The sequence below is a fragment of the Athene noctua genome, chromosome 9 (assembly GCF_965140245.1).
Source record: "Athene noctua chromosome 9, bAthNoc1.hap1.1, whole genome shotgun sequence".
Taxonomy (NCBI): Eukaryota; Metazoa; Chordata; class Aves; order Strigiformes; family Strigidae; genus Athene; species Athene noctua.
The window spans coordinates 27,611,635-27,629,147 of NC_134045.1; the positions used below are offsets into that span (position 1 = coordinate 27,611,635).

At 45.5% G+C, this 17,513-nt stretch overlaps 1 protein-coding gene across 4 annotated transcripts in view; it reads left to right on the top strand.

Moving 5' to 3' along the window:
* The window catches only part of AP1G1 (adaptor related protein complex 1 subunit gamma 1), a 50,047-nt gene extending 33,094 nt beyond the window's left edge, over positions 1 to 16,953 (top strand). For 3 of the 4 annotated variants that reach the window (XM_074912845.1, XM_074912841.1, XM_074912842.1), the window contains 12 exons: positions 630 to 770; positions 1,395 to 1,449; positions 4,072 to 4,194; positions 4,521 to 4,610; positions 5,095 to 5,222; positions 5,846 to 5,950; positions 8,066 to 8,207; positions 8,618 to 8,744; positions 9,200 to 9,295; positions 9,529 to 9,689; positions 10,589 to 10,687; positions 13,034 to 16,953. In XM_074912845.1, the coding sequence (XP_074768946.1) occupies positions 630 to 770; positions 1,395 to 1,449; positions 4,072 to 4,194; positions 4,521 to 4,610; positions 5,095 to 5,222; positions 5,846 to 5,950; positions 8,066 to 8,207; positions 8,618 to 8,744; positions 9,200 to 9,295; positions 9,529 to 9,689; positions 10,589 to 10,687; positions 13,034 to 13,135 (1,369 nt within the window). In that variant the 3' untranslated portion in view covers positions 13,136 to 16,953. The remainder of the gene's footprint in view (positions 1 to 629; positions 771 to 1,394; positions 1,450 to 4,071; positions 4,195 to 4,520; positions 4,611 to 5,094; positions 5,223 to 5,845; positions 5,951 to 8,065; positions 8,208 to 8,617; positions 8,745 to 9,199; positions 9,296 to 9,528; positions 9,690 to 10,588; positions 10,688 to 13,033) is intronic. The other variant, XM_074912843.1, reaches the window with a different exon arrangement.
* Positions 16,954 to 17,513: the final 560 nt, after the last annotated feature.

Below are 17,513 nucleotides of genomic sequence, written 5' to 3' on the forward strand. Positions count from 1 at the left end.
CTAAGGACTAGCCTCTGGCTTCTTGCTGTATACAGCAAGGAATGGCAAAGAGCCAGTACTCTGTCCAGGTGTGGTGTCAACTTGGAGTGGGGAACAGTGGGTTCAGAGAAGAGCACTGGGGTAATTTTGGGCCTGACAGGATGCAATAAAGCTTAGCAGTTATTTGTTTAAATTTCTACTGCATTTGAATTTCTTAATAAGTAGAGATCGAACCAGGTCTCTTCCAGATCCCTGAGGCTAGAGAGGGGTGTTGTAGCCTGGATTACTTACTGCAGTGGTGTCTCAGAAATGAGCAGCATGCAGTTACAAATGCTTGGACAGTCAGACTTTAATGCTGATGGACCTGGTTGCTGGAAGATATTTCTAGCCTTTAGGACATCTGGATAGATGTTTTGAGAGCACCCTATACCCCCACTCCCCTTTAGTTTTTTGTTGTGGGGGGGAGGTTTATTGTCTGCCCATGAACAGGAAAATACTGGTACATTTAATGTGGAAGGCTGTTCTCACAGGACTAATAAATGTGCTCTTAATTAAAAGGTAAGTACATTTGAGTAGCTGGACTTTGGAGTTTTGGGTTTTTTACTGTACTAGGTGAAGATACTTTATTGGTTTTCTGTGTCTCACCCTAGGCGTGCAATGGAACTGAGTTTTGCTCTTGTTAATGGGAACAATGTCCGTGGAATGATGAAGGAGTTACTGTATTTCCTGGATTCCTGTGAACCAGAGTTCAAGGCAGACTGTGCATCCGGAATATTTCTTGCAGCTGAAAAGTATGGAGTCAATTTACTTGCTATTAATTTTTTGTACATCCTGAGAAGTATGAAAAATGTGTGGTGTTCCTCTCCTTCCTCACCCTGCAAGGGGGAATATGTTGATCATCTCTTCTCCATTTACTGATCTGTGTGTAGTTTGGCAGTTTTAACCCACTCTGAACAACAGGAAACAGTAGTGCCTTGGGACACACTAGTGTGTCCCGTATGGATAGTCCTCATATCACTAAACCAGTCAAGGATATTGATTCCTGCTGCTCTTTGGAACAGGTGTTGTGCTGACATCCTGCCCCCCTGAACCACACACAGACTCTCTCTGGTTAGTTGTACAGATGAGATGATCTCATTACTGTTGAGCCGTTGTGATCAACAGCCTGACTTTGGAGTATTGTATATGCAGGGTATGGCTGTGCTAGATTATGCAAACTTGTATATTCATTCAGCTTTCCAATGTCAGCATTAATACCAAAAAGTCAAAGAAGATGTGTGGTGTTTTGTTGGTGTGTCCCCTCAGAAGGCCATGGGCCAGGGAGTAACTGAATGGGGAGGTTCTGATGATGATGGTTTCTGGCTGGTGTGAAGGCTAGCAGTTAGTGCCCTAACTTGTTTTCTTAATTTTGTCAGATATGCTCCTTCCAAACGCTGGCACATAGACACAATTATGAGAGTCTTAACAACGGTAAGTAAAATTTCCTCTCTTGTATCTGACTGTAAATTTTTTTCTTAATTCTGTAGGAAGTCACTCATCATTGAGTTGGAGATGGCTATAAAGGCTGGCAGATAACAAATGCAACAGAGGAAGTGTACTTCCATGTAGTGACCCAAGGCAGCCAGTCAGAAATATGTAAACTCAGTAAATATGACTGTGTTTTTAGAAATGTATGACATCAGAAATGCACAAGAATGCAGGGTGTAGCAAGTTTTTTGATGTGTAATCACATTAGCTTCTAGGTTGGGACAGCTCTTGTGCTGCCTGTGGTTGCAATATTCAGTGCTCTCAGGGGAGAGTGAGCACAGCCTGAAGTGACTTGCAAGGAGAAAGGGGCTGAAACCATTTCTTGGAATTATTCCAAGTTGAGATTATCAAAACTTTTTAGTGAAACTATATCAACAGCCTTCTAGTTCCTCTTCCTTGGGTTTAATTATTACTCTTTACCTACATGAATTTCTTTATAAACGTCACAGCTGAGTTGGAACTGGAGTAGCATTTTGGCAAACAAGAGGGAAGAGATCTTGATAACTTGGGTAGGCAGTGTGTTCCCTGAGACAAAGGAGTGAGAAGAGATTTATTTTATCAGTATGAGTGTTCAAATTTGAGAAGTTCATCAAGAAGCGAGTCTGGCTTGTGTGTTATTTTGCCACCCTGAAACAGAGAAAAGTGGATTCGTCTGAACTGAGAATTGATTTCCATTAGAAGGTTGGCTGTGAGAATTGCTCTCAGATGACTTCCTTTAATAAAAAGTAACTTCCTCCTCTTGGCTGCTAGAGAAACCATTTATAAAGCTGTATTCATGAGACTGCTTACTGCAGACTCTTACAGATAAACATCATTTTCAGTTTATGAGACTTATGAGAACTAACACAGGAAGATGCCATCAGTCATTGTGGTGTGCTGACCCTGGCTGGACGCCCAGTGCTCCCAGAGCTGCTCTGTCACTGCCCTCCTCAGCTGGGCATGGGCAGAAAAATGCCACCAAAGGCTGGTGAGTAGAGATAAGGACAGGGAGAGATCATTCACCAGCCACCATCGCAGGCAAAACAGACTCGACTTGGGGAAATTAATTTATTACCAGTCAAATCAGAGTAGGATAATGAGAAATAAAAGCTCAATTTTGAAACACTTTTCCCCCACCCCTCCCTTCTTCTCGGGCTCAGCTTCACTCCCAAGTTCTCTCCCTCCTCCCCTGCAGCGGGGCAGGGATGGGGGTGAGCTCAGTCCATCACCCCTTGTTTCTGCTGCTCCTTCCTCCTCGGGGCAGGACTCCTCACGCTCCTCCCCTGCTCCAGCCTGGGCTCCCTCCCACAGGAGACAGTCCTCCACGAACTTCTCCCACTGGGTCCCTCCCACGGGCTCCAGCTCTGCCCCAGCTGCCCCAGCGTGGGTCCCCCGTGGGGTCACCAGTCCCACCAGCAAACCTGCTCCAGCCTGGGCTCCTCTGCACGGGGCCACAGCTCCTGCCAGGAGCCTGCTCCAGCACGGGCTTCCCACGGGGTCACGGGCTCCTTCGGGCACATCCCCCTGCTCCGGCGTGGGGTCCCCCCAGGCTGCGGGTGGAATCTGCTCCCCCGGTGCCCTCCCTGGGTCAGGGCACAGCTGCCTCCCCAGGGGCTGCGGGGAACTCTGCTCGGTGCCCGGAGCACCTCCTCTCCTCCTCCTCCGCTGCCCTGGGTGGCTGCAGAGTTGTTTCTCTCACGTGCCCTCGCTCCTCTCTCCTGCTGCGATTGCTGTTGCCCAGCATTTGTTTCCCCTCCTTAAATACATTATCCCAGAGGCACCCCCACCGCGGGTGATGCTTGGCCTTGGCCGGCGCCGAGTCCCTCTGGAGTTGGCTCTGGAGACAGGGGAAGGTTCTGGCAGCTTCTCACAGAAGCCACCCCTGCAGCCCCCTGCTACCAAAACCTGGCCACACAAACCCAGTACAGCCACCTTTGGCTAGCTGGGTTCTCACTTAGTTGACCTAATTGGCCTCACTTAATTTCTTCTTTTTGCATGCTCTGCTCTGGTGCCAGAGGAGTGCCTAAACAGAACAGGTTTTGAACAGTATACATCTTCCCTTCTGTGCCAAAGCTGTGTGATTGTGCACTGTCCCACACACTTTCCTGGCCTGAAAGTGGGCTTTTTGCTCCGAGTTCCGTGTTCCCATCCTCTGACCAGAGAGTGATGTGCAGGCAAGTTCCTGGGTCCTGTGCTTATTTGGCATAGAGTCCGGCTCTGAGCGAGCCACTCAAGAAACTCTGTTCTGCCCCCAGGGTGTCTTTGACTTAAAGCCTTCCATTTAACAGAGGAGTTTTCTGTTGCTTTTTGTTCCTTCCGTAGCACAGGATCCTCATTCTATCCTCTTGACAACTTCAGGATTTCTATAGCATGGATTTCTCTGGGTATCGTTGAGTTAATTGGGAAAGTGAACTGTCCTGTAGTTCGGCCCATCCGAGCCTGCTCAAAGTCAGCCGTGCAGCGCTTGGGGTGAGGAGGTTGATTTTTATTTCCATGCACATGAGGTGGCTTTGTGAAGGATATAGGCAGATGCTGGGTGTTCCTGAGAAGTTGGTTAGTGAAACCTAACAACAACTGTTCTTGCAGGCAGGAAGTTATGTTCGTGATGATGCTGTTCCCAATCTGATTCAGCTAATAACTAATAGTGTGGAGATGCATGCCTACACTGTGCAGAGACTCTACAAAGCCATCCTTGGTGATTACTCTCAGGTAATACCAGATGTGACCAGCTTCAGTTTCCTTGTTGTACAGCCATAAGCATGTTTACTAAGCATCTCAAGGTAAGGCAACATCAGACTGTCTAGCTCCAAGGGACAGAGTGCAGAGGAGGCATGTCTTCTGTAAGTTCTTGTTCTTTTTGTTTTCTCTAATTCTCTTATAGAATTCTTGATCAAACTAAATATTCCTTTTTCTTCTGCTGTGGAGAACTTCCTTGGCTGAAAGGAGGGCTAAGCTTGCTCAGGGAAATGGTGAGGGTTTAATTTGTCGTGCAGGCATTCATTTATCTCTGAGGCATCTGATTTTTCTTCTAACAGCAGCCCCTGGTGCAAGTGGCCTCTTGGTGCATAGGAGAGTATGGAGATCTTTTGGTGTCTGGTCAGTGTGAAGAGGAGGAACCAATACAGGTATAGCTTGGGAAAGAACAACAACTGTGTACCTGGCTGAGGCTGGAGCTGCTTGATGTGAGGGGAGCGCGGCAGTTCCTTAGCACTAGTGTCCGTGATGGTGACAGACCCTGAGCAGGAGTGTCCTTCCCACGCTGCAGGCACGGGCCATAAACACTCACTGTGAGGAGGGCAGCCACAGTTGGCGGAGCAGGCTGGTTTCAGTGCTCCAGCTTGCAGAGTATCTGCTAGGGTCTTAGCTGTGTGTTTTGATGATAAACCTGCTCTTCAATGTGTGGAGCAGGAACTGTATCTTAAAACTAGTATCAGGGGACCTCCAGCTAGATGTTTCTGTCTTGCACTCTGAACATAACGCTGCAGGCTCACGGAGTTGCAGCGAAGGTATGACAGGGCCATTAAGCGAGAGAGGTTTTTACAGTATGTCCTGGAAGGCTTGCTGCAAAGCTCGTCTCTGTCTCAGCCTAACCTTTCGGTACCTTTTCAGGTAACGGAGGATGAAGTTCTTGATATTTTAGAGAGTGTCCTGATATCTAATATGTCTGCATCTGTTACACGAGGCTATGCTCTCACTGCCATCATGAAGCTTTCCACAAGGTTCACCTGCACTGTCAAGTGAGTTCTTATTGATGTTGTATCACACAGGACTTTGCTGCAAATACGCTGGTGTCAGTTGTCTTTAGTAGAAGTTTTCCTTGGACATGTTCTGCTTCCGTGGTTTACAAGAGTCATCTTGTTATTTGTTGGCTTTTACAGCCCCCCTTTGCTTGCAGGGTAGAAGACTTCACTGCTTTGTACTGTTTTCTCTGTGGGTGTCCGCTACTGTGTAGGGACTTAATCCACGTTGTTGTTGCTTGAAAAATCCTCAGTGGGAAGGATAAGGCCTTACTTCCAGTGGACTGTTCTTTCCAGTTCCTCCTTTGGATGATGGAGAGAAAAATAGCCTTGTTTCCTACCGATGGCTTCTTGGTGTGGGTAGTTGAGCTTCCTTATGCTGTGGGGGGTGGTGGGGTGTTAATCACCTGCTGACGCAGTTGTGAAGGGACGGTTCAGAAATGGGTGTGGCACAGACACTCGGGGAAACAGTGGTGACTGCTCTTTTAATTGAGTTACCCAGGACACTTGTTGAGCAGAGGCCAGATAGTGTTTTCCGAATGACACATGCTAATCTCTTGTTTATTGCTGCTAATTCCATGGTGTGGTTTTGTTTTGTTTTTTTTCCCCCCTGCCCCGCACAGTCGCATTAAGAAGGTAGTTTCCATTTATGGCAGCAGCATTGATGTGGAGCTACAGCAGAGGGCAGTGGAATATAATGCACTTTTCAAGAAATATGATCACATGAGGTGAGTGCTGATGAGTTTTGGCCTTTGAAAAGGATCATTATAATCTATTCTGGTCTCCTGTGTACCACACTTTGTGCTTTGAGAGCTTTGTCTGGTGATTTTGGTAGGAATACAGAGGAACTAGAATCCCTTCCTCGTCTGTAGGGCTAGTGAGTGTTTTAAGACTTTCTCTGCTAAAACATTTGCCCTGCTTTGAGCTTGAACTTGACTAATTTTTACGTCTAGGTGTTGAATCTTAAATTTAATAGCTGGTTAAGGGTCTGCAGGTAGCTTTTACCATGCCAGTATTTCCACAGTCATTAGGTTCAAACTGATTTAAAAATGTCTTTAGAATAAACATGCAGAGATCCACTGACCCGTCACCCTAAGCTGTGCTCTGAACTCAAGGTAATTCTTCCAACTGTTAATACTCTTCAGTTTTTCAGAACATCTTTTTAATTTACTGTATCTTCCTGTAGTATCTGTTTAAAATCTCAAATTGTGCATGCAAAGGCATACTGTTTCACTGCACCACTCAGCATCCCTGTTTTACAATTCGTGAGCATGTTAACCTCCTTACACCTTATCATTGAGGAGTCCCCATTCATCTTTGCTTTGCTCAAGTGATTGTTACTTTAATGAGAAAGTTAAACCCCACTTTGTTGCAATAATTAAAGCTGCGATTCTTTGCAGAATAGTCATTAATCTATGTACAGTAGTTAATTGTTGATACATAGGAGCACCATGGATTCTCTTCAGTGAGGATAAAAAGATGGGAGGAGGTCTTCTTGGAATTAACTTCACCCTTGAAACTTTCCATAAGAATCTACTGGATGGAGGAACATCCATTTTAGGGTCTAGATGAGAGGATGGAGAAAATGGATGCCACTGGACTAAATACTGCCTATGTTTTTAGGGGCCTCCAAACCTTGTTTCTAAGGCTCTTCACAATCGCTTTTTTTCCACAGATACCATCCTATTCACTACGTGTAGGATACAACATCCATGTGATTTCCTCTTTTCTCCCCTCCTGTGGGATCTATGTAGCAACTCAGTTCCTGGAGAAGTTACGTTAAAAAACAAGCTAGGGCATGTGGGCTGCTTAGGGCTTCACATGGTCTTATGAATGGGTTGAGAAAAACCTGGCTTGAGGCTTTTGATCAGAGCTGACCATTGCAGACAACATTGTCTGGCAATCAGCTGGCTTTTGGTCAGATGGCAGTGTATGCTATTCACAGTTTTGGGAAGTGTTGCTCTTCAGAAAAACTTATGTGAACTTCATTCAGTTTTACAAGAAAGCATCTGTGTTTTTTCTCCCAGTATATTCTGATGTTCATTACAGTGTAAAGGTCAATGTTTAATAGTTTCTGCTCATTAGGACTTTGTTCATGGTCAAAAATGTGGCCCATTGTTGGGTTTACTGGCACTGGAGCACTTTTTCAGCCCAAAAGATGTGTAGGCAGTGTGGCTTACTGCTAGTCCATGTAGCGCTTTGTGGCATGATCTGCAAGGGTAATGGCCTTTCTTGTATTGCAGACTAGTTCTCCCTGTGCAGGTTTTCTTAGTTTTTTGGCTTGATGTCAAGATTCTGGATCCTGTGGCACCTCTTCAGAGTCTGTATCATTTCAGGAGGGTACTCCCAAGGGCTGAACTTAATCTCTTTGGAAACTTAATTTGGCTAAATGAGAGCATGGCAATTTGCTTTTCCAACTTAGTCACCGAAGTGGTTAACCCTTCTGCAAAGACAAGTCAGATGGGCTGACTCTGACTCAGCTGCTTATGGAACAGAGCAGTCAGGTGACCCGGGTCTGCAGTTAATCCACCATTGCTCAATTATTTAATCTTTGCCTCGGATTTGTTATCTTAGTCCAACAGTGGAAACTTTGTCAAGTCCTAGGGGAAAACAGGAGGCAGGAGGGCTTGTTTGGCTTTCAGCTGACAACTAACATGTTTACACTGGCCTAGAGTGCCAGGGATTGTGTCTGACCTCCTCGGGCTGTCATGCAGTCTTACAGTTCCCCTGCGTTGGAGCTGAAAGGAAAAGGCAGGTTGCCCTGTGTAAATCATCTGAATGTCTGAGTATTTGGATTGGGATCCAGGAAGATGGCACAGTGTAACTATGTCAGCTTCTTTCAGGCCAGCCCTGCTGGAGAGAATGCCAGTAATGGAGAAAGCCACCACAAATGGCCCCACTGAGATTGTACAGACCAACGGAGAGACAGAGCCAGCGGTACTGGAAACCAAACCTCCGCCCTCTGGATTGCAGCCTGCTAGCCAGGTAATGGAACCTGATCCAGGATAAGTTTTTGCTGCCTGTCAGACCACACTACTAGCCCCTGCCAACAGTAAGCTGAGACCATCTCCCTCCCCCTCTCTGCTAGTTCTGGCCTGGTGATGATTGCATCACCTCTCCGCTCTGGTGCCTGTAGTGTCAAGGTCGGCTGTGTGGGAGAGGTCACTGGGGGAGTGCGAGAGCAGGGTGGGGTAAAGACACATGTCCTCAAAAATTCTCGGTGTGCGTGACCTCCATCCTTCTTTCTGTGGTCCTAGGATCTCTCCTGGGGTGTGGGACTGTAGCTAAACCAAGCACCTCTCTGGCCGGCTCTGTTGAGAGCAAGTAGAATCTGTTAGGTTTGCAGGGGAAGGTAGCAGGGAGTTGAATAACTACCACATCCACTCTTTCATTAGGCAAATGATTTGTTGGACTTGTTGGGGGGAAGTGATATAACACCTGTAATCCCCACTGCACCTACAAGCAAGCCAGCCTCTGCTGGTGGAGAGCTCCTGGACCTCCTGGGAGACCTCAACCTAACAGGTGAGCAGGCTGCTTCTCTTCAAAGTCTGCATTCTCAGTCCTGGGGTGGGATGAGGGCTGGCTAGTTCTTCACTTTCAAGGCCTGGCCTTCACACGTATTTCTACCAAGACCCACATTAGCATGCAGGTGGGAGTCAGGGAATGAAGTTGCAGGCAGGTTCTGCATGATTAGCTGTTGAGACTTGAGCATTTTCACACTGCAACCTGGGAATGCTGTGAGCCTTTCCAGAGAACACTGGGAGATGTGAGGAATTCATTCCATTTGAATGCCTCCTAGCTCAAGAGGAGCCAGTCCTTGTTAGTTAGTGAAAGCAGAGAAGGGGAGGATAACAACACAGATGATTTGTAGAGCTTCATGTAAGGAAATAGGATATGCAGCAGTTGATCTTTGGAGAAGGAGTAATTACTTTTCATTTTATGACAGCAAAGTAATAATCCTTCAACATTTCTTGTAGGTTCTCCAGTATCTGCCCCTGCACCCCAGATAGCACAGCCTTCGTTCCTGCTTGATGGACTTCCACCACAGCCTCTCTTCAATGGTATTGCTGCAGGTTAGGGACATGTAAATCCCTAGCCTGAGGTGCCACAGCACCCAACTAAAAGAGGAAACAAGGGGTAGTAAAAAGAGGGGGGGATTTGGAAGTGAAGTGTGGCACAGGCACTGGAGCACAAGGGGCTGTGTTTATTCTTCAGAAGAGTTAATGTCTGAGGTAAAGTAAATGTGTGCTGTAATGTTGAATGATCTCCAGATCCTGTAGGTCTCCTGCTTTTTTGTTTTCTACAGGAATCCCCTCAATTACTGCATACAACAAGAATGGGCTGAAGATTGACTTCACCTTTGAGAGGTCAAACACCAACCCCAGTGTCACTGTAATCACGATACAGGCCTCCAACAGCACAGAGCTGGATATGACAGATTTTGTTTTCCAAGCTGCAGTACCAAAGGTAGAGCCATGGAGGGCAGCTACAGTGATAGGTTGAGGGCCAGCTGCACATACTTCCTGATCAGTGCTTTCATGCAGACAGAAACTTGCAGCATGGGAAACAAGGCTAAGAGATGTTCATAGGTTCTTTTAGTGCTCAGTTTGGTCATCTCTTCCCAGTCTGAAAGTAAAAGTTATAAATGCAATAGAACACTGCTTCCTATCAGAGTGGACTACTTCTGCTTGGACAAAATCTTGTTTCAAAATCACCACTTCCTAGGAAAGTTGCTAAACCATATGCAGAAAAATGTTGGGTCAAAAAAAAAAAGTTAAGATACTAATCTTCCCTTTATTCTTAGTTTCTAAGAAATATACCATGCTCTTTGCAGCTATGAATACATGAAAAAGCCCAAAATATGGCAGACAGGTAGTGCCTGGTTTGTAGTAGAGCAGACTGTTTAAGCAGGGTGTGGTTGGAATGTTCTTCAAGTTTGGGAAAATACATTCACTTCTGGAAGTTTCACTTCTAGGAATTAGTAATGCTCTGACTTTAATTCGGATAGGTTTCATACCTGCCGTAGGAAGGAATTGGGGAAAGAATGGGCCTCCTGAAGTGACAGGTGTGCTGAGCAGTCTTGACTGTTCCTCTGCGTCTGACACTTGAAACAATGCATCGCTGCTGACCTTGGTAAACTACAGTGAGCCCTCACCCCTTAGTGTTTGTGCTGCCTGGATCTCACCTGTGTAGAAAGCAGGAGGGCCGGTGGATATTTTGTTCTCTACGGATAGGGAATTGAAGAACTCATTATTCAGGGCCAGGAACTGAACTCTTAATTTTCCTTGCTGTATCTCAGTGCGAACAAAACACTTTGTTTTTACTTGATTAAGCATCAAATTGTTTTCTCTTCGTCCTTTCTTCAGACATTCCAGCTGCAGCTCCTGTCTCCCAGCAGCAGTGTCATCCCTGCATTTAACTCGGGGACCATCACACAGGTCATTAAAGTCCTGAACCCACAAAAGGTGAGTGATTCCAAGAACAGTTATTAAAGATACTGTCTTGGAATCATGGATTTAGCGGCAGTCGGTGAGGGATGCATCTCAGATGAGAGACAGACAGTGATGGTAGTGAATGATGTGTTTTTAATGACAGTCATTTTGTTTAGAGTTAGGAAAAAGTTACGAAAAAGACAGGAGGTCCTGGGCAGAGGTTTGGCCTTCTATTTGGTTATACTGTTAAAACAGATTCGTAGCTTTGTTACCCTCTTGAATTCATGAATGGTTTTTCATTGGAATGGTGGTTAAACAGGTTTTTGGATGGCCTTTCTAGAGGAGCTCAACCTGTTGTGTGTATGCATTGTAAAAGTGATGTCTGAGAGGCAAGCATCTTCCCATATAAATACATTCAACGTTCATTCTTGCTATCTGCAGCGCCATTACTTGAAATGTTTGTAACACAAAAAATGGCTTGATCCATAATCTTAACAAAATTACCTGTTTTCTCAAGTGGTGTTTTTAATGTGATGAGTGTAGCTTTAAACAGTTGATGGAAAGAACCTTTAGATGCGATTTAATAATAATTCCATTTGTTTTACAGCCTTCAGAGACAGGCTTCAAGACTGGGATACAACAGACTTGAGGGGAGGGAGAGGTGTGGCCCACATGGCCTTCTTAAGAGGCTTTGCAAGTATTCAGATGGCATCAGAGAGAAAAATAAAATTTCTTCCTTTGTGGGACACCCTTAAAATCTTAACCATCTTTAAGAACTTAAAATGTCTTTTTTTTCATAGGTTAACCTTTACTTACTGCTCTAGGTGTTAAGTGTTGCTGCCAGACTGATGCGCAAATTAGAAAAATTCTCAAATTTCATCCCAGGATTTCACAGAATGGCTGTCTTCTAGTGCATCATTTTTGTGGTTTCCATGTATCTCCCCTTATCTCAGTGTAGTGCGCTCCCTCTGCCATCATTAAGGCACAAGACTGATTATTCTCTTGTATACATCTGATATAAATTTCACTTTGAAAGTTACATTCTCAGCTTGGAAGGGTTCTGGAGTTTTCCTGTAAGGTGCCAGAAGTTGCAATATATCCACCTCAGATGGGACCCACAGGTGAAATACACCTAGATAGTGGGATCTTTTCTTGTTGGAACACCAGAACTCCTAGAACACTTCAGAATACAGAAGTGCAAAATAGTATTTTACTACCCTCTTCTCTTGCCCACTCTTTTCTCATTCTTCCACCTCAGGCATTTATGCATCCCTTGCTGTCCTTTAAATTGCTACTGCCTGACAGTTCAGCTTTGCAAGAGCCCTGTCCATGAGATAGTGTAGTTCCCTGGAATTCTCTGAGGGAGGCAACCTTGGAACAGCCTTGCTACTTAGGAGGTAGCTGTTTGTCTTGTCAGTGTTGTAAAAAAGTCTGTTCACCTGGACATGGGCTGTCATAATGCTGGATTGAAGCTGATGGACAGTTTCCCAAAACACCACCAAAAAAACAATATCAAAAATGACACCCATTATGTTGATCTATTAGTGATAAAGCATAGCGTTTTTATCCTGAGGCTGGTTGGAGCAGTCATTGTCCTCCTTTCCTCCCTTGACTATCCCTTTTGCATATTTCCCTGTAGGTATGGCAAGAGAGCCAGAAATAGCCAACTTTTTGCCTTTTCCTTTTAGCTTTTTTGGGAAACAAGAATTTTTGAGAGTGAGGAGAATAAGGAACCTAACTTGGAGCATGCTGTGCTCTAGCTGTTAGTAAGGGCCACCTAGTAGCTGGATGACAGCCAAATGACAGCGTAAAACAACTTCTGAGCTATTCCATTGCTTACAGCAGGAGGAAATGTTCCTAGAGACCCAGTTTCCAGTCTTTCTTAGGCTATTTCCTTCACAGTGCTACTGAGCTATGCAAGGCTTGACGTTTCCACACCACTGCCTGGGGTGAAGAGCAGGTGTGGGAGACGACACCTCCCCCTGCGAGCCCAAGTGCAGAGCAGCGGAGTCCAGATCTGCCTCCTGCTTTCTTTCATTGTTAACTGGCATTTTAAGGCAGTTATTTTTGTATTTAAGAACTTGAGTGCTTGTGATATCAGGGCCAGTGCAGAGGGATGTGGGTAGAAGCTGTGCTGTGGCTGTTCTAAGAGCTTGTACCTGATCTGAGAACTAGTGACCAGTCCGTATCCTGCCAGGCTAAGCACTGATCTGCAGTGTCACAGCTTACCCTGCACACCCTGCTCCTGTGGTCAGGAAGGGTCCGTGTTCTGTATTCATGGGCTAAGGGAGGGGAGCTGGATGGGGCGGGATTCGCTGCGCTGTAATGAAGACCTGAATTTGTTTTGTGTTTGTTTTTTTTCCCCCTTTTCTCTTGTAGCAACAACTACGTATGCGGATCAAGTTGACATATAATCACAAGGGCTCAGCAATGCAGGATCTAGCAGAAGTCAACAACTTCCCCCCTCAGTCTTGGCAGTGAGGCTCTGGCACCATTCTTATTCTCACCCCACCCAATCAAAAGAACTCTGGGAAGAAGGTTGTGATCCTTGGCAATCCCCCAAACTGCACCATGGGCATGGGGAACAGATGAGACCTGCTGATGAGGAGGAATTTTCCTGAAGTGATTGCTGACTTTGAAGCATATCTGTTAAGACTAATCTCCTCTCCTCCGCTGATGAGGCTGGCGGCTTGTGGAGGCTACTGTGCACTCCCTCACACATGCATTCACAGCCAGAAGCAACATTCCCTTCTCCCCTCCCCCCTGCCCCCCTGCAAAGAAACACAGCCTGGTTGGAAGAGAAGTCTGGAATTTCTAGCAGGGAAACTTTCTTCTCTCTGCAGCAAGTGAACAGCTGCCCCTTCTTTCTGCTGTCTTTTTCCCCTGGGGTGGGCAAGGCATGTTGTCATTCATTACTAGCTGGATTCCTTCAGGCACTTTCATCTGGGGCACAGACTGGGGACTTGGGGAACATCAGGCTGCCCTGCCTCTTTCTTCTTGTATCCCCCATGTCCGAAGGGGCTGGAGGCTTCTTATGGCCTATTCAGTGCATTATTGTATACACCCACCTCTTAGTTATGTGAGACATACCAAGAGCAAGTTAGGCCTTGGGAGTTCATCTGCAAACCTGGGGCAGTGCAGGAAGAGAGGTGCTGGTGAGAGTTGATAAAATTGCTTTGGTGCTGTACTTGGAAATGAAGACCTTACACTTGAACTTTCTTTCCATCAATAGCTACAGCCATGCAGATTCAGAGTCTTCTGTAGCTTCCCCAGAAAATGTGGTGATGTATGAGAGATTTAGAGATCCAAGGAGCAGCTGGTTTTCTACCACAGATGGTTTCAAAGCCTTTTAACCCATTAGTTGTTGTTTATGGGTAGAAAAACATTCAGTTTTGTAGATCAGTCTTTGAGCAAGGGTTCTGTTCCTGCTGGGAGACTAATCAGAGACGATGCTGCAAAGTTGCTCTTCCCAGTTATTCCAGACCTCCTCCCCAATTTAATTTCCAGAGCCTGTTGTAGACCCCCTAGATTCCATTTGAGTTACTTCTGACTGGGATATTTGTGTTGTATCTGTAATATTGGCACTGAAATAAAGACGATGCAGTTTAAAGAGACCTTTTCCCATTTTGTTACTTAATTGATCCTTGTAGTTTGTTCTTTGCTCCCCTTTCAGAGAAATGTGCTAGTTCAGGTTCAGACTGAAAGTAACTAAACTGTTTTTTGAATGGAAGCCAGTCGTTTTGAGTATTTGAATCCAAAGCTATGAGGCCCAGTACTATTCTAAGCGTACAGAAAGCTGTGGTCAGTTACGCTTCCTCGCGTGAGCGGCTGTCGAGGTGGTACAGCTCTGAGTTCTCACGAAGACTACACACAGGACATAAAGCACAGTGCGACAAAGCTATTTAAATGTTCAGCTCTCTTTGGGGAGGAAGAGGGGAGGATATATCTTAGGTCTTTATCCATGAGTGTGCTGGCAAGCTGACGGTACTCCAGCTTCCAACCCAGTGCTTTCTCAAAAGAAACGGCACGTCTGCTTTATTTCTGTTCTAGGGCTTTCCAGATAGTGATCGTTCAGTGCTCTGGTGGGAAGCTTAGACACAGCTTTTTGTGTCTGCAAAAGTGCTCACGCTAGGCTCCAGTCGTTGCCAAAAACATTGCAGGAGTGGTGCACAGTGTACTTGGGGAAAATTGAAGACCTATTCTGCCCTTGAATTGGGAGCAGGAGACCACTAAAAGTTGTTCAGTCTGCTTTGGTTTTAACTGCATTAAGTAATATAATGTAGGACTGGCCGTCACTTAAGTGCTGATCTCTGTAGTGGAGTAAGTTTAGTTTCTCTTGGAGGGCATTTTTGCTGCCTTACTGATTAAGCAGGTTTGGGCCTTTGAATTAGCGAAGAGTTTTATTATTCTACTGGAACTGGTATCAGCGTGGGGTTATAAAATCTAGAATAATGATGTATGATTTCCTTAAGTAATTCTGGTTGTGACAGGGTGATGCCCTGACTGTCAGTGGTGAGATAGACACTGTGCTTCAACGAGAAGCATCATGAAGCAGGTGGTCTTGCAGAACATGGCTGAGCCGAAGCATGTTTGTAGGTGCTGACCTTTGTTGCTCTCACCAGTTGTGACTGTTCACTACCCTACTAGCTCAGGCTCCTCGGTGTTGAAGACTGAGCACGTTGAATCTAGACCCCAGTGAGCTAACGGAAAGTCTTTGCCTTAGTTCCTGAACTCCCCACAGAATGTAGATGGTCACTTGTGCTGGAAGCTGGCACGCCTCAGTCTCCGTTTGTTTTTGCTGAGAAAGAGCACTGGTGCAGGAGATGAGATGGCGAGGATGAATTAAATGGGCTCTCACCCGGCCAGTTTGTTGCAGTATAGTCGGGAACAGGTTGTCTTGTCCCTCTTGTGGCACTTGTTTTCTGTCCCCTAGAGCAGCTGGGTTTTGTTGTTGGTCTCTGTCTGGTTGGTAAGTTTGTAGGGTGAATTCCTGCTATGTTCTTGGCGCCTTCAGCCACCCTTGCACAGTGTTTATGTCTTGGGAAATAGGCACTTTGCCATATTCTTCTGAGTCAAGCTGAAGGAGGTGGTGCACATACCTGTAATGCGTTTTGCTTGAAGCCATCCCTTGGCTGTGAAATTCTCCTCTGTAGCAGCTGAACATTCCTGTTGTCCTTGGAGCTCATTCCCTTCCCGCCAAGGGATGGGGCGTTCACGCGCTGTCAGAAGAAGGCCAGGTTTCACAGGTTCCCATATCTGCAATACTAGATACCACTGCTTGCTCCTTGACCCCTGGGTGCATCTCTTAGGCTCTGTGCTGCTGCTTTGTCTTCTCACTAGAGAGTACTCACATGTCCACATCTGAGGCGCTTGGAGGACAGGGTGAGTCTTTTTTTCCACCAATTGAATGCAACAGTTCTTACAGGTCTGGTCAACGTTTTCCTTGCGTCAGTGTAAAGGGACTATAAAGGCAGCAAGATACAGACTTCATGGCTAATCTTACTAATATCTGCATTGGAGACTTTGGAGCTGGGAGAGACTGAATGTCTGTTTTTTCAAGTGAATGTATTTTGAGTCAAAAAATGACAGAATAGTGGCCATAATAGGCCTGAAGGGGGAGGAGACATGGGAAGGTCCCAAGATTCGACTTTGTCCAGGTTTTGATGGGACAAAATATGGCCTTGAACAACCTTTTGAAGCAATAGCAGTGAGGGGACTGCCACCTCTACAGTACCTTGGATAAATAACTCGGAAGATGCTGAAACAGCTGGGAAAGGTGACTTGGTACCTTCCCCAAAGCTGGTACTAGCTGCAAGATGGAGCAGCAAAGATGGCTTTTTTTTTTAGATCTGCTGGTGCGCTTTCTATGTGTTCATTTTCTACTTGGGGGCTGTGAGGGAAGAAGCTACTGGACTGCTTCCCTCTGAACTTTCACTCTACTCCTGTATATTCCTTTTTTCCTGATGTTGTAATTTACATTTTACATAGAGCCCCATCCCACCTCTTTGACAGTATGGTAAAAAAAAAAAAAAAACTCCCAAACAAAAAAGCCCGAAACAGAACCCCAACAAACCCAACCAAATTTGAAGTAAAAACATGCCATTTGAGCAGGGAGCCTGGTGGCATTCTGACTTCTGCAGACCTATTTTTGAGATGTGAAAAATTTAAATAAATGCTGAGTCTTAGGTGAGTGAGGAGCATAACGGATGTAAACATTTACATGGGATGCATTAGACTTCTGCTGTGTGTATTGTCTTTTGGTTGAAACAAATTATGAAGTGACTAATAAAATGAGTCAATATTCAATGATTTAAAACTGCCTTGTTGCTTTTTGCTGGTACAGTGGGATAGGATTTACTGATTCTTAACATTTGGCCACAGACAAGGTCAGATGATGTGAAATAATCAATAAGGGCAGAATCTGAAAAGCTTTCCAGGAAATTTTGGGGAGCAAAATGAGTAGACAGTTAGAAAACACTTAAAACAGTCATGTGCAATTACCACCCTGAAACAGAGCTTGGCAGCAGCAATATGTGTCCAGGTGCTGGAAAGGTGCAATGAGATCTGAACACCAGGACTTTTTTTTTTCCCTGGTGGCTGCAGCCTGCCCTCGGTTGATTCCCTTGCTGATTGAAAAGCCCCTTTCATGGGCCGTGTGTCTCTGGGATAAGGACTGCTGTGATCTCGTTGTCCGTTAAAGCAACCAACACATGGGCCTGTTGGAAGCTGGTTCTTTGTGTTCCCTAGTCACAGTAACATTTTATTAGATAACTTCTCATGAGTTTTCTAACACATAACTCTGTGCAGAGTACAGTCTCCTCTGTATTGACATGTCCTTCCTTTACGGAAATTCTCTTGA